Source organism: Manacus candei, unplaced genomic scaffold, assembly GCF_025592945.1.
Source record: "Manacus candei isolate 608988 ecotype Guabito, Panama unplaced genomic scaffold, ASM2559294v1 h1tg000113l, whole genome shotgun sequence".
NCBI classification, from domain to species: Eukaryota; Metazoa; Chordata; class Aves; order Passeriformes; family Pipridae; genus Manacus; species Manacus candei.
This window is the reverse complement of record NW_026138161.1, coordinates 1,936,020-1,956,431: the sequence shown is the minus strand read 5'-3', so window position 1 is coordinate 1,956,431 and position 20,412 is coordinate 1,936,020. Positions and strand designations below refer to the sequence as shown.

The 20,412-nt window shown below is 42.9% G+C and overlaps 1 protein-coding gene across 9 annotated transcripts; it reads left to right on the top strand.

Moving 5' to 3' along the window:
- Positions 1–10: 10 nt before the first annotated feature.
- Positions 11–20,159, top strand: WDR89 (WD repeat domain 89). Of its 9 annotated transcripts, none has more exons than XM_051769913.1 (3): positions 635–719; positions 1,058–1,140; positions 16,044–20,159. In XM_051769913.1, the coding sequence occupies exon 3, from the start codon at positions 16,075–16,077 to the stop codon at positions 17,242–17,244; it is 1,170 nt and encodes a 389-aa protein (XP_051625873.1). In that variant the 5' UTR covers positions 635–719; positions 1,058–1,140; positions 16,044–16,074; the 3' UTR covers positions 17,245–20,159. The 9 variants fall into 9 exon arrangements, with proteins under 9 accessions (XP_051625877.1, XP_051625879.1, XP_051625873.1 ...); XM_051769916.1 differs by lacking the exon at positions 635–719 and adding an exon at positions 766–783; XM_051769914.1 differs by lacking the exon at positions 635–719 and adding an exon at positions 806–847.
- The last annotated feature ends 253 nt before the right edge of the window (positions 20,160–20,412 follow it).

Genomic DNA, 20,412 nt, shown 5'->3' with positions numbered 1-20,412 from the left:
AAGGAAATAATCCCTCTGTGTTCCTGCTTTCCTGGAGGATGCAGCTCCATGTGACACCCCTGCACAGCCCCCGGACCTGCCTCTCCACAGGTACCCCCGACAGCGTCAGCTCCTGCTAGTAAGTTGTAAAGGGAAATTCAGCCCCTAATCCTGCTGACCACATCCGATCCCATGTGCTCTGGAGCAAACTCCCCGTTTCCTCGCTGGCCTTTGAGTGACTTAACCCCGCTCCGCCCAATGTGACATCGTTCTCTTTGCGAGGCTCGCTCGGTGCCATCGAACTAGGGGCAGGTCCGAGCGCAGCCAGGACTCCGGCCATGAAGCCATGAAGGTCCCTCCCTGCCTTGCCACCCCGGGCGGTGACACCCTCGGGCGGTGACACCCCCAGCTCTGACGCCCGGCGCCGTCACGGCTGGGCGCCGCAAATGGCGGCGGTTCCTCCACTCCGCCGTGAGGCCCGGAGGCCACGGGGCGGGGCTTCCTCGAGGGAGCCAATCAGCACGCGGCGAATGACGTTCAGACACGCCCCTCTTCCGCCTGCACCAGTCCTCTCTCTGTGCGTCACCAGGGAGGGAAGATGGCGGCCGGAGCAGCCAATAGGGCGGCGGGGAGGGCCCGGGGGGCGGGGCTTCCAGGGCGCGCACGCGGCGGCGGCTGGAGCGGATCTGGGAGAAGAGGGACAGGGACCCCCTGGAGAGACCGGGATAGGGATCCCCCAGGTAAGGAACACTGGGGACACCGGGATAGGGACCCCCTGGAGAGACTGGGATAGGGATCCCCCAGGTAAGGAACACTGGGGACACCGGGACAGGGACCCCCTGGAGAGACCGGGATAGGGATCCCCCAGGTAAGGAACACTGGGGACACCGGGACAGGGACCCCGCGTAAGGATCATTGAAGGGGCTGGACGAGGATCCCGGGACAAGGATCCCCTGATGGGCTGCTGTGACAAGGACCCTGGGTAAGGAACACTGGGGACACCGGGATAAGGACATCGTGTTTGGGCATCTCTGGGTGAGCTGCCAGCCCTCAGCGCTGCCTTCTCCTTCCCCGTCAGGCTGAGCTGGAGCGTCTCTGGCTTTGCTGACAGGCGGTGCCGTGTGGCTGGTGAGATGTGAATCGGAACACTCGACTTGCTCCGTGAGTTTATCCCGTTACTCAGCGAAGCCTGGGAGCTTCGCTCCCAAAACAGGGGCACTCCGGGCAGGGGATGGAGGGCGGGCACTGGCTTGGTCACCCTTTCTTCCGCAGCTTTGATGCTGTGTCTGGGACAGAGATTGGAGTACTGCAAAGCATGTTATTGAGGTACTGATATTTTTCTCATCGTTTTAAGAGCCTGGGATTGATTTCTGGCGTGAGAACTGGGTCAGCGTATTGCTAAATTCACGGGCACAGCAGATGAGAGTGACAGGGCAATTAGCGGCTGTCAGGGTTAAAATTAGGATTGTGTTGGCTAATAAGTCTGATAAGGAGCAGCTGAGGAAGCTGGAGAAGTTTAGCCTGGAGAAGAGGAGCCTCAGGGGGAACCTTATCGATCTCTACAACTCCCTGACAGGAGGGTGTAGCCAGGTGGGGGTCGGGCTCTTCTTTCTCCCATGTAACAAGTGACAGGATGAGAGGAAATGGCCTCAAGTTGCAAGAGGGGAGTTTTAGATCAGATATGAGGGAAAATTTGTTCACTAAGAGGGTCCTCAGGCATTGGAACAGGCTGCCCAGAGAGGTGGTGGAGTCACCATCCCTGGATGTGTCCAAAAACCATGTAGATGTGGTGGGCTTGGCAGTGCTGGGTTAATAGTTGGACTCGATGACCATAAAGGTCTTTTCCAACCTTAATGATTCTGTGATTCAATAAAATACATGTATGAGGAAGTTATGCAGGTAAGTACCAGCTGACCTCACCTGGGTTTGGTGAAGATGGGGATCTTTATTAATAAGAGTAACAGCCTAAAACAAAAGAACTAACAGATCTGGGAAAAGTCAGAAGAAGAAATTAAAGTTTTGATTTGAGTTTTTTGTTTGGTTGGGGTTTTTGTTTGGTTGTTTTATTCCCTTTGTAAAACAGCGAAAAGAAACTTTTGAATAAAAAAAGTAGAGAAACTACTGCCCTCTGCCAGTTTGAAGCCATTCCCCCTTGTGCTGTCACTCCAGTTCCTCTCCATGTTTTTTGAAGGCCTCTTCAGGCACTGGAAGACCTCAGTTAGGCCACTCTAAAGCCTTTTCCAGGCTGAACAATCCCAATTTTCCCAGCCTTTTTTTTTTTTTGTTTTCCTTAAAATGGTTTTTCTTTCACTGCATCAGGCCTGAGGATAAGAGCCCTTTGCTGAGCAGCCCAAGGATCTGTTCTGTACCTGACTGTGTGGGAGGCCTCGTGTAAAACCAGATGGTTGTTACGTGCTGGCAGCACTTCCTGGCTGGGTTCTGCAGCTTTGCTGTGCTTTTACTGGAACCATACAAATAATGGGATTCTGACCTTTTATGGGGGATTGGGGGAAAGCAAAGCAGAGGGGGATCAGCTCTACCATGCTGACCAGCTGTGTTGATATCAAGTTGCCTGTGCAGACATCTAAGACTTGGTTTTATTGGGTGAGTGAAAGACATTTTCTGTGTGGCTCAGCTTCTCACCAGACATCACAAGTTGAGACTTGTGAATTGGAAACTTGGCAAGGCCAGGTTTTGGAAATGACTGTGCTTTGGGACTTGAAAGCAGTTTAGGTGCAGGATGGACAGTGGAGGACATAAGAAAGGCAGGAAAAGAGTGTGTGGGGTTAGGAAGTTAAGGTTCAAACATACCTTTGACCTTCTTCACCCTGACCCACTTCTCACTTCTCCCTCTGCTCTTCCCCTTCTTATGTTCCTGTACTGTCTCTTTTCCTTTAATCCAAGAGTTACATGAATTGTTACTGGTGCATTGTCTTCTCTTATTTCCTCCTGCATTTAATTTAGGGCTGGTTAGTTAAATATATGTGCAGGTAACTTGTGGACATGACTGACTAGGGAGTATTTATTGGCTTCCAAAGTAAAGGGGAGGCAGAGGGACTGGGAAATAGTGTAGAGAAGATGGTTTCTTTGGGAGATAAAGCTTTAGACTGTGAGCAAAGGATGTCTGATGCCAAAACGTTGCCCTCAAATTAAATCGAAGTAGTTAGGATTAATTGGTTCTATGATGTATTTTTGCGTTAGCTGATATTTCGATGCAAGTTTTAACAAAATACTTCAGTGGGAACAAAGCAGGAGATGGAGAAGAGGAAGAAGAAATGGAAGAAGAAATTAAGCCAATCTACAGCTCTGAGAAAATCAGGCTGAAGTTGCAGGACAAATACTGAGTAATTCCATTAGGCTGCTCCGAAGGTCCCAGCATAGAATGTTTTCTGTCCTGTTTCTTTGTGTTACAGGGTATTCGAGTCTTTTCAAAAATCAAAACATTTTGCAAGTAGTGTCAGGAAGCAAATATTGTGCAGCTGTTCATTTTAACAAGTTCATATTTTCCTATGAACTCTTCCTTCTCCTATGTTTTTATTCTGTTTCTTATGTCAGGTGTTAAAGTCCTAATGGACTATTACATCATAAAGACAGATCTCCTTTGCAACATAAACCATCTATATTGCTGTTTATACCCTTTACAGACATAAATTTATCTCCCTTTTTCACATTTATCTGAAGGCACTTCTTGCAGATCGTCAGTATTATCAGATTTTCATAACTAGTTTTTATCACACTTTTTGTATTGTTGAGAAATGTTTTGAGGTAACCTTAATGTTTAGTTTCAGACTAAATTTGCAGCAGATAGAGGAATGAAAGTCTTTTAAAATCTAAACCCTATTAAACCCTATTGTTTTGCTCCTTGAGACTGTGGCCTTATAAGGGCACTTGCTATTTTTTTTTAATTCTCTAGTTTTCCAGCTAAATGAAAGCTTAATGAATGATCAAAACTAAAACTATTTTGTTTAATAAAGCAACTGAATTTTATCTGTGAAAAAACAAGTGCATTAAGATGCTCATAGTTCTTATGCTTAGTTCTTAAACTAAGTTATTGAAAACCAAAATTAGTTTTAAAGTACAATGATTGTTTTTCTGTCTTGTTAATAAACTTTCTTGCTCTTTCTTTCTTTTTTCTTCAGTGGAATTTTACTCTTTTTTTAATTGTATTTTTAGTTGATAAGCAACTTCTGACTTGCACCTCTCTCTGCATCCAGCCATAACTACAGAAGTATTTCTTTTTCCTCTCCCACCTATTATTTCAAGTCTTGTTAAAAATAAGATGCCAAAGTGCTGTACAATTGCTGAGCAGTGAAATTGGTGAAAAGACAACCAAGCATGTAACTAAACCTGGCAAACTGCTTGCTAGAAGAAGTTATATGCTGGCAGTACCTGGAATAGGAAGCTTCATATATTGCTCACTCTTCCATAATTTGAGAATCTTTTCATAATAATAATTTGTGTATCTTTGTTGTCATGGGAATGACTGAGAAAGCTGGAATTAAGTGTCATTACTTCTGTGTGCAATCAGAAGGGACAAGGAGATAGTTGTGAAAGCAAAAATTCTTGTTTAGAAACAGGTCTTTTACTAGCAATCCTGACTTACTCGATATTTTATATGGTTTATGAAGGAGTTTTTTGTTGTAAAAGGAGTTAATTTTAGTTTATTCAGTGTCTGTCAGAATATCTAAGGAAGTACGTGACTCAGTTTTGAAAGGGAAAAAAATCAGATGTAAGGAAATATTTAGTTCTGGTGTTTTCATGTCTTTGGTAATGATCACCATGTGTGTGCATTGAATGTTCCTGCTTCGGGAATGTTTACAGCAGCCAGATATGAGACTGAGAAGGGGAAGGGGTTTTTAGTTGTTGGGTTTGGTTTGCTCACCCCTCCTCCTTGGGAAAATTTAGCGTCGAGTTTTTTGGACTCGTTTTTTTGGACTTGCTGGATGCTAAAAGAGCAAATACAAACACAAGTCATTTGTTCCCAGTAGGTGCAATGCATGGAAATATGAGTCTCATCTTGCATTATCAGGAAGTCTGAAAGATAAAAAGCTCTGACTTGAAGTCACAAAATGAGACTTCCAAAAAGAACGTGTGTATATTTTTAACCTCTGACAGATCGGAGAGAAGTTGTGGTATAGTTGAATTTGGCTGTGTTTTTTCCTTCTTAATTTTTTGGTGCTAGACAGTTCTAAGCGAGGGCTGTGATTTTTTTTGATTAATGGTCTGATTTGAGGAACTGAGGCTCTTAAAACGATGAGAAAAATATCAGTACCTCAATAACATGCTTTGCAGTACTCCAGGCTGTGTGTTTATCCTCTGCCTCCAGATTGATTTTTTTTTTTGTTGTTTTGTTTCCTTGGATGCCCCTCTGTTAAGGAGACAATTAGCTGATCGTAACCGAGTAATCGTAGTGGAGCAATATAAAGGTGTAATAAGGAAAGGGCTGTGATGTGAATCGCTCCGGGTGACGGTCACTGGCGACATCCAGTGGCCAAGGGCGGAATTCATGGCAGGGCTTCGCCAAGGAAGATTTGGGAAGGGCTCTACCCGCGTTTGTTATAAGCGCGTTGGTGGCTAAAAAGGCCAATACGAGACAGGCATGTCCGGTTGCAAAAGGCACAGCAGAAAGACTCCTTAGATGGTGTATTCTGCAAGACACGATTCTTTCTGCGTTGTCTTTTCTCCTCAAGAGTGATCCTGCGTGCATTCTCCAAAGCATCAGCAGCTTTATAGGTGGAGCCAAGTGTGGAATAACACCCGCGGAATAACCTCCTCTGTCCCCCCCCGACTCCCGTGTCCCAAACTTCTCGGGATTTTCCGCCTCAGCAAGTAGATGTGGCCGTGTGGAAGGGCACAAGCAAGCCCTTAGGCTGTTATCCCGACAACTCCGGGGTGATGGAGAGAGGAGGCCGCCTTAAGCTGGAAGTTGCCTTTCTCTCTGAGCATGTAGATGCCCTCTTACTGTGATCTTAATTCTGCTTTTACTGTGGAGTAAGCAAATGTTGTCTTGCTATTGTCTGCCCGGCAACATGGTATCTTCCATGAAGAAATAATGAGCCAGCTTATCTCGGAGTTGCTTGTTTCTCAGTCTGCCTTCCTATTTTTGTGTTCCTTGCTGTGCAAGGACAGTGGTGGGTGCCAGGCTGACGGGGTTATAAAAGCAGATGAAGGCAGTTTAAAGGTTTTGCCCCCACTGTTCTAATTGGAAAGTATTTCGTAAGATAAACTGTATAATTTCTGCTCCATATTTTATTTATGGCCAGTTTGTACTCTTAAACTCTCATGCCAGTATTGTTCTTGAGCAGCTCCCCTCCCTCCTCAGCCTTTATTCCTTTGATGTATTTGTAGATAGTAATTGTATCCCCTCTCGGTCTCTGTCTCTGCCAAGCTACACAAGGCAAAGCATCCAGCTACTTCTTGTAAAATAAACAGTCCATTACCTGGATCATCTAACCCTTCCTTCTCTGCCCTTGATTATGGCTTAGATATCAAGAGATTGACCTCAGCAAAGAGCACTGCTGGGAGCCCGCTATGACCCTGTGAAATATGGGTTTACTAAAGCATTGAAAACAAACATGGTTTGAGAGCAGGGCTATTAAAATGCATAAAGCTCTCAACTTTGCTTTTTAGCCATGTCTTATGTTGGGGCAACAAGCTGATGAAGATGTTGGAAAGGTGTTTGTGGATCTCAGAAAAATAAATTCCCCGCACAGGTCTTAGGGGTTCATGGGTGCTGACAAAAACATACAGTTTTTGTTATGATTTGATGATTTGTCAGCAGGGATTGTGTTGCTGCATGCAGAAGATCTCTTGATCAGAAGGTCTGGAGTACCAATACCTGCACACTTTCTCCTTCTTTCCTTCCTTTTCACGATTCTATTTCTCAGGACTGAGTCCTAAAGCACTTTAAGAGTGAAAAAGCAGTTGAACTTCAGTGCAGTGTGGAAAACCACTGTGCACTTGGGTGTTACAAAAAGGGAAAGCTGATTTTTTTTTTTTTATCTGTTATGGCATTAGTGAGGCTGCTGCTGGAGTGCTGTGTATGGTTCAAGTGTAAGCACTGTCTGAAGGCTCTTGAAAACAAAGAGCTGAAGAGAATGTCTTGCATGGGTTCAATGTGCACATTCCTGATTCCTTAGCATCTTTTATGGAGACTCAAAAGTAAATTCTCTTGAACAGGATGGAGTCAACATAGCTCTGCAACCCTTTATTTCAGCCTCTTCCATCCTCCTGTTGTCACTTAAATGACATCTTTTCCTTTTGTCTGCTACAAAGCATTGAAAATTGAGCTTAGGGCATGATAAAGATTCGTCAGAGCCTCCAGCTGTGCACAAAGAGCATGTTTTGGAAACTGATAGTCTCTGAACTGTCATGGGCACACAGAGATCTCCAGTTTCTGTTGTTGCTTTGAAACTGGAGAGGGTCTGACAAATTACCTTGATATGGGGATGTTCTGGATTAGATAAATATAAAAAATGGATATTGTAGGGATATCACTGGCAAAGACACCTTAGTCATCTGCATGTTCTGGGGGAGCAGATGAGGGAAATGAGGAGAAGTTGTTTCCCCTGCTTAGGCTTGACAGATGTTTGTGCCTGTGCAGTACATCTGGAACTTCAGACAGTTGCTTGGGCAGTGATATTAGAGTAGTGTTCAAAATTGCCAAGCACACAGATGTTGTATGTGTTGTATATATAACTGCACATGTAGGGGAATATCTTCTTACCTGTTCCCCAGCAACAGGTTTAGGGTAGGGTTTTTAAGAAAAGAGTCTTGAAAACATAATAGTCTTGTGATTTGAAGAATGAGCTCTGGTAATGAAGTGTACCTAAGCTAAATTACTGTTGTGAAAGAATTTCTAAAATATTCCGGTAAATACAACATTTTATGCCATTGTAGGTATTTTGGCACCAGTGTGTGGGAGTAGGAGCTATTTTTCCAACTGTAGTAAAGTTACTTTATATCCTTTTATTATGGTTTCTGCTAAATTTAGGCTGAAATTTCCCAGGCTTCCTGTGGTGTAGAAACAAATTATTTGGAAGATTTTCAGCAAAATTTATTAATATTTGGGAAGAATCTTCTTACTCATTTCCAGGTTTCTTTTATATGAGGATGTTGGTAGCAAGTGGCAATGTCTAAATGAAGGAAATAAATGGTGTTGTTTCAGAGTCACTAAATTATTCATGCAGCTGCATAAGTGATTCTTTCCTTTCACCTTTCTCTGTAGGGTGGATTGTTGGGATTGCCCATTCACGTGATGGTTTTGTTCTGCTTAAAATGGCCCTGAAAATCATCGCTCTTGGAGTCCTTTCCTGTAATCCCAAATTTGAAAGGGCATCAGAGCACTTTTTAACTGTGGAATTTGCAGGTGCATTGCTCCTGCGGTGACTTTTGCTCTGACTTTTGCATTTTATCTTGCAGTGTAGATGTTCAGAACAAGGCTTTTCCTTTGGAAAGTCTGCTGCTGACTGTACTTACTAGTGTTTGTGTACAAAAGTAGTGCTGACTGTACTTACTAATGTTTGTGTACACTAATGTTTGTTTGGGTTGGGCAAATACTGTCCTTGTTTCCCTGATTGAGAAAGTAAAGAGTGAATGTTGCACCTTGCTGGGAATATGCTCAGTGAGCTGTTCTGCCACGGTCAGGACCAGGAATTGCTTGTCGGCCAGGCTCTTGTTCAAATGCACTCAGATAAACAGCTTTATTTCTGTCTTCCTTATCTGTGAGATGACCATCTTGGTGCTCAGCTCTAGTGCCAAGTCAGAGAGTGAGCTGTTGGACCTTTTAACAAAAGAAAGTGCTGTTGTAACACGAGGAGGTGTGTGAGGAACAGTTCAGAGAAAGGCATGAACCTTCTCTGAGCTGCTCATGGCTGTCCTGTGGAAATGTGAATGGAGAAAAACTTAATACTACACACAGGAGAACATTGTGCCCTACGTGTCTGATTTCCAGCAGTTGTTGTCTGTGTGTTATTCGAGAGGCTGATTAGTTCTGTATCTTCTTTCCTAAGTTTGTGGTTACCAAAAGTCGTGTCAGTGTGATGCTACGGTGGGAGGAGCTCACGGGAGAAAGGAAATGACTGACTTTTCTGTGGTCGCTGTGGTCTGATGAGATAAGCACAAGTGCAGAAGGCTGAGACTTGGATTCTCTTCAAGTTTTGCAGCGGGTTGGCTGGAAGGCTGTGGTTCCACTGCAGGCAGACACCAGCACACAGAGGTGCTGTGTCCTGAGGCTGTGAGTGGTCTGGCACCTTCTGGAGTCGGGAGCGCTGGGTGTTTGTGTAGAACTGGGACAGTGAAATCTTCTGGAGCAGCTGGGGGCACACACCATCAACCTTCTGTTCCTTGTGGTGGAGATGCTGACAGGTATCCTGGATCCCCTCGTGGGAGGAGGTGGTTGTTGGAGACAAGGAGAGTGTCACAGCTGGTCGTGGTTGCCCTGGTAGATGTGTACTGTTCTTTTAGAGGGTGATCTGGATGCCTCACCCCACACGTTATTAGTGTGCTGGAGTACAGCTCAGCTGAGCACTGTTTGTGCCTGGGAGGACAGGGGAGAAGGAGGAGAAAGGGGCACAAACCTCATATTTGACCCCCATCTCAGAGCCTGCTCAGTGCAAAAGCCAGGGCCCAGCACTAGGATAGTTTTCCTGTCCTGTGGAATCCATCCAAGGATGCAGCAGTTGTTGTTTACCTGTTCAGAGGCTGTGAGTGTGCAATTTAGGCACAGATCAGCTTTCACAGACCATTTATAAATACAGTATGCTTTACCCAAAAAAAAAAAAGATAATATATATAATTTAGAATATAAATATCCCAGTATCTCTTTCTGTAGTTTACCCTTTGCCTGGGACTCTTTCGGATCTGCCTGTATAAAATAGGATTGCTTCTGCTGCAGCTTCTGTCAGCTTGATCTGAGAATAGCCATGAGAGTAAAATAGAGCATCTCTTATCCTCTTATTACTCCTTTATTGGATGACCACCTTATCCACACCTGGACGCAGTAGCATCCTCTACCTGGTGAGGTCACTGTGAGGAAACCTCCCCCCTCCAAGGAAGTTCTCACTTGGGTCCAGCTGCTCGTGGCAGGGTGGGATTTCAGTGGCAGAGCTTCCTTTGTGACTCCTCTGTTGGTGGGTCTGTGTCACCAGCAAGGAACTGGATGAAAAGAGAAGACTGAAAAAGGAAGATTCTCAATATGTTTGAAATACTGTTTGACACAGCTTCTTAGAGTAAATAGAAATTATGTTTCCCATGCTCTGTGTCAGGGGAAATTGTTCTAGAGAAGGTAGTTTAGCCATCTGAGCATCAGATTTTAGTAATTTTGCCTCAATTTTGAAGCCAAAATTAGTAATTTGACCATTTTTATAGTTTTGTGTAGTGCTTTCAAGCTTATTTGAATTTTTTATTTGTACATTGGGTTGTTCCACACTTAGATTTGTCTTCTGATGATTTGTCTTCTGGGTCCTTTGCAGATTTTTGCCATCTTTTTGGTTAAGAATTTATATTGATAAGCTCTCAGTAACTCAAGTTTGATTGTTAATTCATTGCAATTTGGCTCTGAAGGCATGCCTAAATATTCTAAATCTCTCCTCTTTTCACCATATTTTCCATGGTTGGATGCAGAATCAGGATAGATCTTTCTAGTTGAAATAGAGAATCTTACACACAAAAACATATTGCATGTGTGTTTTTTATGATTTATGCATTTAAAACCGTGCTTGGTCAAATCCAAAAGTTGTTTTTGAGATCTCTCTATGGATGTCCAGTATAATATTCAAAAAGAGGTTTTGTTTCTGTATTGGCATGAATGCCTGTTTATGCCCCCAAAAGATGAGTTCACAAAAGTTGTAGTTTCCTTTTTTAATTTTTTTTTTTTTTTTTTTTTTAGATTATTGAACCCCAAAGCACTGGGCACCTGGGCCTTTTTCCCTTTGTTCTCTCCTACTTCTGACTCTTATTTTTTCTGTCCAACCAATACTGTTGTTTTAGGCATTTCCTTGGTTCTGTCTCCCACCTACAGCTCCTCTCTCCTGTTGCTGAACAGGATGGTACCCCTGAGGTCAGTACTGGTGGGAGGGTAGGAATTGATTTCATGGAAGGCAAGTAGCTTGGCAGACCTAATTTTTTTGATCTTCCCATAGACTTTGTTGCAGCAGTGTTTTATCTCTTTCCTCCTTTCTGTTCTCCTGATATAATTTTCTCTGTGCTGCAAATGAAGGATTACATGGAGTTTCTTTCTTGCTGTGCTTTACAGTTGGAAACGAGATGTAGCTGATTTGAGAGGATGAAATAATTCTCTTGGCAGTTACATCTTGTCTCTGCACTTTAGCGTAGCCTCTCGTGCATCTTATTCCCTTCCTGCCTGATGACTAAATGCTCTTCTCTCCGCCTTAAAAACGGCTTGGTGGGAATGTTGGAAAAACACCTTATCTCTCTGCTTTGGTAAAACAACACAACCAGCTCTGGGAGTGCGTATCCTGGAGAAATGAAGCATTCCCGAGGGGTGCTCTGTGTCTCCCCTCAGTGCTTAGGTCGTTTGCTGATCCGTCCTGTGCTGGGAAGTGGTGCCAGTGAGGAGAGGTCTCCGCAGGCTCCCGCATTAGTGGAGAGCAGAGCACTAATGTGTTCTCCTCGGCCAACCCCGCCTTGGCAGCCCTGCTCTAAAATGCAAACCACATGTCATGGTTGCCTGCACGAGCTGCTTCCCACTGCCCAGAGCTCCGGGTCTCGGTTCTTAGACTCTGTTCCCGAACGTTTAATAATTGTGAAAATAAAGGGAGGGTCTGTTTGTATCGTTTGTGGTAGGAAAGAACAGTGCAAGATTTCATCTGCTGCTGTTTGGATCCTTTGCTATTTTTGGTATTTGACCTCTTCGGAGAGGATTGCCAAAACTACAGGTTGTTTTCATTTTTATTATGTGTTTCTGCCCTCCTACTCGTAAGTTACTCTTAAGTTGCTGATTAAATCTTTGAGAAACTGCCATTTCTCCACGTTTTCCGTTGTATTTTTCAAAGGTAAATTTATATTTCTGTGTGTTTTTGAGCTAACATTCCCTTTTGGAGAGGAGAACTGTGCAATTTGGCAGCATCTTCTGTACACCACTAAAAGGAGAAGGAAAATAACTTCTGAGTTCCTGGTTTATCTTTTGAAAAACTTTCTGGATTAGAAGAAGACTCAAGCTTGTTGGCTTGAACTGAGGCTGCACAAACAGCACAGCAGTATGTGCTGGGACAATGTTAAATGTTTAGTTTGTGCAGATAGGTGCTTGCTTTTCATTCCTCCATCATTGGAAAGGGCTGCTTTCAGCAAAACAGTTTGCTTCTAGTTTGGCTGTGTGGTTGTTTCCACACTCCACCAGTGAGAAACACATAACAAAGGCATCTGAAAATCCTGTCCTGCCTCTTTGGCATCACTTCCACTTTGTGCCTGCTGTTCTAAACACTGAGCTTATTTCTTTTTTAGAGGAGCCTTGTAGGATGCCCTGGAGGTCAAAATATTTTAGGTTATTTCAGACAACTATGTTTATTCTGAGTTCCCAAGATGTAATGAGTTTTGAGTGTCCCTCAAGAAGCTTTTCTGGGAGTTGTGATATCCAGGAGAATGTGCAGGGGTTGCAAATAACTGTGAAATTAATTCATAGAGCAGATCACATGAGGGTAGTACCAGAGGACTAGATACAGTGACACAGAAGTTTCAGGGTTAATTTGTAAGATGGGGCTTTGTCTTGCTCAGGGGGTGCAGGTGTGGATGCAGCTGAAAGGTGCAGCTGTTCCATATGAGGAATGGTGATGACCAAAGATTGGTGATGACCTCTCTTCCAAACACAAGTGACTGGCCATAGCCAGACACCTTCAGCCACAGACTTGTGTCCCCTACAGAGTCTTTGTGTCGGAGTTTGTCACGTTAGCAAGAGCAGTTTTCCTCACAGATCATCACAACTGGCTGTTGTGCTATATCCACAGTATGTCAGGTTTCAAAGACACTGACTTTGCCAAAGGATTCTTTGTGGCAGGAACAAAACAGATAACTCTGTTGTTGAACTGAAGGAGTGCTAAACTAAAAGTGCTTCAGTGCAGAGGACCATGTGCTTTGTAGGTGGCTGCAGTCCAATGCTTAGTTATCTTCTATTGTGTTTGGAAGACCATTGTTTCCTATTTGTCTCATAAATTTAACACAGATCCTATTCCTGCCATTTAAACATTCCCATCAAAATACAACAGTGACTTCCCCTTCTGAAAAGGAAGGGCTGGCAGCTACACCCTGAAGTTTGAGCATGAATTGTTTATATAACCTTCAATCACAATTTCATAATAGTCTGAAGACTTTCTTACTAGGGCAGACATTTTACCGAGTTTTTAGCAAAAACCTGGCTGTCATCAAATGCAATTTTAAGGGTTCTTAGTTGTTGCAGTGAAAATAGAATTGAAAACTGAACCCTCCAGCTTCCTGATGATAGAAATTGCACTTCTGTCTGAAAACATGAACACATTTTTCTGGAATTTCAGAATAGCTGTGCTTATGTCAGTTGGGGTAAAAGCTTAAGAGCTGTCTTGGGCTAATTTTGTATCTCAAAAAATATTATTAAATCTGAATGAACTTCTGGGTACTTGTAGAGTTCCCTCACCCTCCCCAGCAGTAAAAGCTCTGACATGAGTGTTGCAGAAACTGCTCACTGAATGATATTCTCTATCAAAGTCAGTAATATTTAAACAACTGCAGCTCGCTTTCCAAATGGATGACATTTGTCAGGAACATGTCTGTTTGAGTTTACTTGGCCTTTTGAGTAGAAAAAGCCTGAATATTTAGAGCTTAAAATTCAGGTCAGCTTGGAAAACTACATTTTTCTTACAAAAAGTTTACAGAGAGAACCTGATTTTCTTAGTCACCACAGCTCTACAGGAAAGCTGTTTTACAAAAACTCCTTTCTCTACCCTCAAGCATGTGTGTTTGAAACTGTATTTAAATTGAAGCTTCCATTGTAATTCTGCAGTAAATTGGATTAAGTAGAAGTTTTCCTTCTTAAAGACATTAAAATGTTTTATTTCTAAAATTTATATTATTGATTTGCATGGGAGTTTAACAGTTTTGTGTTTAAGTGGTGTAGCGAACGGCGTTTGAGAACAGTTGGCTTTGTGTAATAGTTCTAATAAAATCTTGTTTCATTTGAGGACATACCCAGGAAAGTAAGGAAGGAGCAAGCTCTGTGGGCAGGCTGTACACAGGGTAATGCCAGAAAACATGTTGAACTTCTTGTCTTCAGAGGGGAAAGGAGTTTCCACAGGATGTCTGCTTTTTGTGGCAAAAATGACTTGTAGATGTGCTCTGAAAGGTTGCTTTGATGTAGAAGATTAACCTGGGGACCTCATTGTCAGGATATTACCGAGGCAAATCGCTTAGTGAGATTATTTGTGACTTGGGAATTAAGTTTTTATGTGTGCCTACTTAAGCTGTTCCTTAAGAATTTGCTCCTCTGTCACATGGTGTCATGAATATTTGTGAGTACCAAACTGGAGGAGGGAAAAGCAAAGCCTGAGACTACAAACAACACCAAGGAGAAAAAAAAAAACCAAAACAGAATGCAGTTTTGTCATAGCAACTTTTCCTTTGTTTTTAGTCTCTCATGGACAATTAAAATAATTACTACTAAAACAAGTAATGCATGGAAACTTGCACATTCCACCCCTAAAACTCCAGCCTGAAGAATTTGCAGAAAAATTGATGATAGGGCAGCTGGGAAGGCATGAGAATATTTTCTTGCATTCTTGGTCTTCCTGATTTTTACACCATTTCTGTTTGGATTTTTTTTCAGAAGGGTCATTTCATGCCTGTAGTAACTGGAGTATTGACCCCTGAGAACCTGCTGTAATTCCCTCAATATTTGAGTTTTGATCTTTTTTTAAACACAGAAGAGTGGTCTAATTGAACCTGTGATTTTAACAGAAGCCACTCTTGGATGGCTGTGCTTAACATACCCCACCTACGTCTTCCTTTAAAAAATGGTTGTAGCTCGTGAAGTCACTAAAACCACGTATTGTTCCTGGTAGCAAATATCTCTTTAAAATTTAAATGCTTCAATGCTTTTTCTGACTCTGACTTGATGGAAACCTTTACTGAAATTACAGAATTGAATTTTCCTTTGTGTTACAGAAAGGAGCACTTTTTTTTTTTTTTTAGGGCATATTTTAGAAGTGAATCAATGTGTGAGAGGATCAAGAGCATATTGTTTAATGTTGGCTTTGCTTGGTAAAGTTTGCACTTATGTGCATGGCTGGAATAGTTTGGGTTTCTAGGAGGGTTCAGTAGTGCTAGAGAAGAATTGCCTCTGAAGAGAAGATTTTTATCAGCTGCACTAAAAGCCAGTGTTATGTGGTTTTATAGGAGGCTCAGAAAACATTGAGGTTCTTGGGAGAATTGATGAAAGAGGCAAAGATAATTGCAGTGAATTCCACTGATGTCACGTAGCCTGTTTAGGTGGTCCCTGATATGCTGACAGGTGTTTCTGTGCATCATTGGGCACCTAAATACTTGCAAAATTATCTCATCAGACCATTTCAGGCTGTAGTTCTGTGTAATTTTGGTCTTGTTCTCTGCCTCCCCTGTGCATGTCCCTCAGCACAGAAGTTCACTTAAGAACTCTCCTGCAGCTGTACTGATGCAGCTATTTGTGGGCTCTGCTTCCTAGAACAAAACTTATTCCTCTTCAGGTAGTGGTGATGACTTCATTTTGTTCCCAGTTGTGGAGAACATCACGTTACTTTATAAAAATAATAAGGCAAATTTAGCTAAGTGACTCTCCTAGGATTCACAGGTAGGCTGTTTAATCTGTTAAGGGGATTATCTGGTGTAGTGCTTACAGACATGAGAGACTGAACTCCTTAACTCAGGGAGCCCTTTCCTGTTCTCTGGTCTGTGAATGAAGTTGTGGTGGGGAAGGACATGAGGGCAGTTGAATTTTGGCTTCACTCATCACTTCTGCGCGAGACCCTTTTTCATACATACTTTTAAAGCTAATACTAATTCAGAACGTTATAATTAAAACTCTCCTTGGATTTTATTTATTCCAGGTTTCTGGCAAGTTTGGGAACAGCCTTTGAGATGGCTGCAGTGGAGAAGGTCGAGGAGCAACTCGCGAGCCTGCGCATAGCCAAGCGCTCTGCGCCGAGCGAGGAACCTGCTTACCTGCTGGACATCGACCTTTCCAGACCTGCTCAGTCTGAAAACAGTCGATTTGTGGCAGTTTCCTGTTCCAATAAGTCCATTAGGGTGTACAACAGAGAAACATTACACTTCCTGAGGGAGTACAGCAGCCATCCCGGGGTACTCAGTGGGGTCAGATTTGCACGCGCGTGTGACAACGCGGTGTTCTCAGCCTGCAGTGACGGTACAGTGAAGTGCTGGGATGTTCGTTCAGCCACTCAGAAACCTGTGCAGGTATTCAGTGGATACCCTTCCAACGTTTTCATCAGTTTTGATATCAATTGCAGTGATCTCATCATTTGTGCCGGGACAGAAAAAGTTGAACAGGACACATTTCTGGTGTTTTGGGATGCAAGAGGCATTACAGACTGTGCCAGCTCAGCTAAGGAACCCTTGGGAGTCTATTCTGAAAGTCACAATGACGACATCACTAAAATCTGTTTCCATCCTGTTGAACCCAATCTGGTAGTTTCTGGGTCAACTGATGGGTTGGTCAATGTGTTCGACATCAACAAGGATAACGAAGATGATGCTTTGATATCAACTTGCAATTCAGATTCATCAGTGAGTTTTATTGGCTGGTCTGGGAGAGATTATAAACAGGTCTACTGCCTGACACACGATGAGGGATTCTGCTGGTGGGACACGGCTCAGCTGGACACCGAGGAACCAATAACACTGTTGCGTGTCCTGGATGTCAGAGACTCGGTCTGTGCTGAAAACCAGAACCTGCATTACATGGTGGGGGGCTTGTACCACGAAAAGGCAGAGAAACTCTTCCTTATTGGGGGAACCTCCACAGGAAACATCCATCTGATCAGCTGTGGCACTGACGGGCTGAGCCTGGTGGGGACCCTCGGCGGGGGCCACTCCACCACCGTTCGCTCCTTCTGCTGGAACCTGGCAGATGAGTCTCTGCTGACGGGTGGAGAGGATGCTCAGCTGTTGCTATGGAAACCCAGAGCTGTGGAAAGGTCCCTCACAAAGAAGGCATCTCTGAAGATTGCTTCTTCCGTGCAGAAGAGAGTGAGAGTTCACAACAGCTCCCTCAAAAGCAGGAAAAAGTAAAATACTGGAAGTGGGAATCTCTGCCGTGTCGAGTTCTGGTGTTTCATCTCTCAGGCAATGCTTGGCTGTGCTTTATTTGGAGGTATTCTGTGGAAAGAACTATGGTGCTTGAATTCCCCCTGGGAATGTATTTCAGTCATCAGAAGAATGTCTCTTATTTTTTTAAAGTTGCTAACATTAATCAGAAAAGAGTAAACGTCTGCTCTTGAGTTCTCGAACAACAGATGTTAAATCATATTATGTAAAACTGTTTCTCTGGTTATTTAACGTCTCAGGCAATGTTTTTAAATGTGTAATATAGGCCTGTGGCTTGCAAAGTTTGTTACCTTCCCAGTGAAATTCCCTGGCACACTTGAAAAGCTTTTGTATTTCATGGTGTATATTGCTTTCTTTACAGAAAACTTAATGAAATTGCTCAATTTAGTAAAAGATTTTATGTCACATCTTAATGCTTGAGGGAATTACTTATTGATGAAACAGAAAATAAGTAGTTTTGCACTGTCACATCACTGGTTTAGAATGAGCTCATAAAGAAGGAGTTGATAGACCCATATTTTTGTAGCAGATATGAATGTATTCAACCAAAGAGGAGCACATGATTCCAAACAGCTAATTTGTATGTGTATGAGAACTGTTAAACTGGCATTATTTAGGGCATATTTCCTGCATGAAAATACTCAAGAATCTTGTAAGCAGCTTCATTCTGTCATGGTAAGTGCACCTGGAAGACTGGGGAGATCTTTGGTGGGTTAAAGACGTTGACAGGTGTAATTATACCAGTGGTGCTTAAATCCCAAATCCTGACTTTTGAAATAAGCTGGTATCACATGGTAAGTGGGAATGTTGTCCTGGAGTTCAGAGATGGTTTCTGAAGTACAGAAGATAGCTCTGGTGTATGGTTACAGCTGTGCTGAAGATGCCTTAATCGTCTGTGGAAGTGAAGCCTTTTCAACCACAAGTATTGGGTTTCCACACAGTGTTTCACAAACTGTTAATGTCCTTTAGCCACAACTGTGAATCCATTGTTGTTTTGGCTTTGCCTGTTGGTGATAATTAAGATGAGTCACTTGTTTTTGTTACTGCTGGTTATTTAAAAGTGCAACTTCAATTCAAAAATCACATTTCTCTAAAGCTTTTTTTTTTTCCTATTACTTTTGTACATTCAAGTTACCCCCAACATCCACATATTTTCAAATGCCTTTCAGATCAGTTTGTGCTATTTTGAGACAAGGTGGGCAGCAAGTCTCAGGACTACAATGCACTTGGATCATGTGCCCTCTCCAGATTTACTCTTGACAGGTCACTGGCTGTTTCTGTGGAACACAAAGTTCTGTAACTGAGTGGACCAGAAGCTTCAGATCCCTCTGCTTCACTGTAATGCCCTCACGGGCCTGAATTGGTTCGGTACCAAGTTGGGGGTGGGGAACTAAAGGATGATTCTGAGACCTGTTTCATTGCAGGTACAATATACAAATTGCTTCTTAGATGTTTATCCACTCTTTCCCTGGTATCTTGACACAGTGGAGTCGAGTCATTGGATCTGTTTGATGCTTGATTTCTTGAAGGCAGTTTTGTGTTCACATAGAGAAATGCACAGAGAGGGAGCTTGTGGTGGTCTCCACTTACTTTCAAGTGTCTGTTGAGTGAAATTCTGTTGTGCTCTGCCAGCTGTCTCTGAACTAAAGCAGCAGAGATGGGAGTTCTGCTACCGAAGTTTGCAGTGTGCAACCCTATCTGTTACTTTGTTTCTGAATTAGGTGGGTATCGATTTGTTCTGTATCAGTGACAGCTAAAGTCGTGATTTTCCCTGTGAAGCTGATTTCTCCCTTTTGCGTGCACAACGGAAATAGCAACAGAAGGGGTAAAACGTGTGTATGTGTCTTAAAATTCTGCAAGAGCACAGCAGCTCTCACGAGACTCAGGCTTGTGTTGCCTCTGAAAATACTTGATTTTGTTGTTTTTCTTCTGTGTTGACTCAATTTCAGGTTAGTACCCAGAAAATAAACATAGATGGAAACCACATGTGAACAAGTGATCAGCATTGCTTGGTTCTGTAAGCTGCAAACACTGTTTCATAAACCACAGAGCACTGGCAGAATCCATATGTGATCACATAAATAATAATAATAGGCTTGAAGTTAGGCAGGTTAACTTGTCTGTATTTAATCTCTTATTATTTTGATGTCTGTAAGTTGGCTTCAGCATTTTTAAGAAACTTAAAATCATGGAATCAGAGAATGGTGCAGCACCTTGCACTTGGCCTCGTTGAATGCCACAAGATTCCTGTGGTCCCACTTCTGGAGCTTGCTCAGGTCTCTCTGAGTGGCATCCCGTCCTCCAGGAGTGTCAGCTGCATCACTCAGCTTGGTGTCATCTGCAAACTCGCTGAGGGTGCCCTTGATATCATTACTGAGGTTATTAACCATTACTGGTCCCATTACAGACTCCTGAGGGACCCCGCTGACTTCTGGACATGGAGCTGCTGACCACTACCCTCTGGATGTGACAATCCAGCCAATTCCTGACCTGTTGAACAGTCCATCCATCAAATCCATATCTCTCCAATTCAGAGAAAGTTGATGTGGGGGACTGTGTCAAAGGCCTTGCAGGACTCCAGACCTGACCTTTATAAAACTTACGTAATTGAAACTATGTGCAAGTAGCATTCGGAAATCATCACTGTGTGAATTGTTTAACCCCAGGGGAAGCTTTAATTCCGGAAGCAGGATCAGATTTCTTTTCCAGTAAATGAGAAGCAAAAATCCAGACAGGCTACTTAAATGCAGAAAACAGTGTCCATCTTTATTCCGAGTTGATAGTAAACCCGTTGTACAATATATCTGAGTAGCAGGAGATTATCCTGCTGTGAACACATGAAAATAAACTCACTTGCATTTGGCACATTATTAAATTTACTCTTTGTTTCTGTTTCTTTCCTTTATAATTAAAATCCAGTACTTGCACACTCACAGTTGCTGCTGTTCAAGTAAATGATGTATCAGGATAACATTCCACAGTTTAGGAATTAATTTGAGTGGGTGATTTTACCCACATCTTGGGGTTGCAGTGGAAATTATTTGACAAATCTAAAGGTGTGAATTCATTTCTAGGTGAAATTTGTTTAGCCAGTTAAAAGATATTTTGTGGACAGATTGTATGTGGCACGTG

What these genes read in the sequence shown, in the direction of transcription:
- WDR89 (XM_051769912.1), top strand. Translation starts at nt 936, where the DNA reads ATGGGCTGCTGTGACAAGGACCCTGG. An exon ending in TGCTGTGACAAGGACCCTGG is followed by an intron (nt 962 to 16,043) that starts GTAAGGAACACT and finishes TATTTATTCCAG; the next exon opens with GTTTCTGGCAAGTTTGGGAA.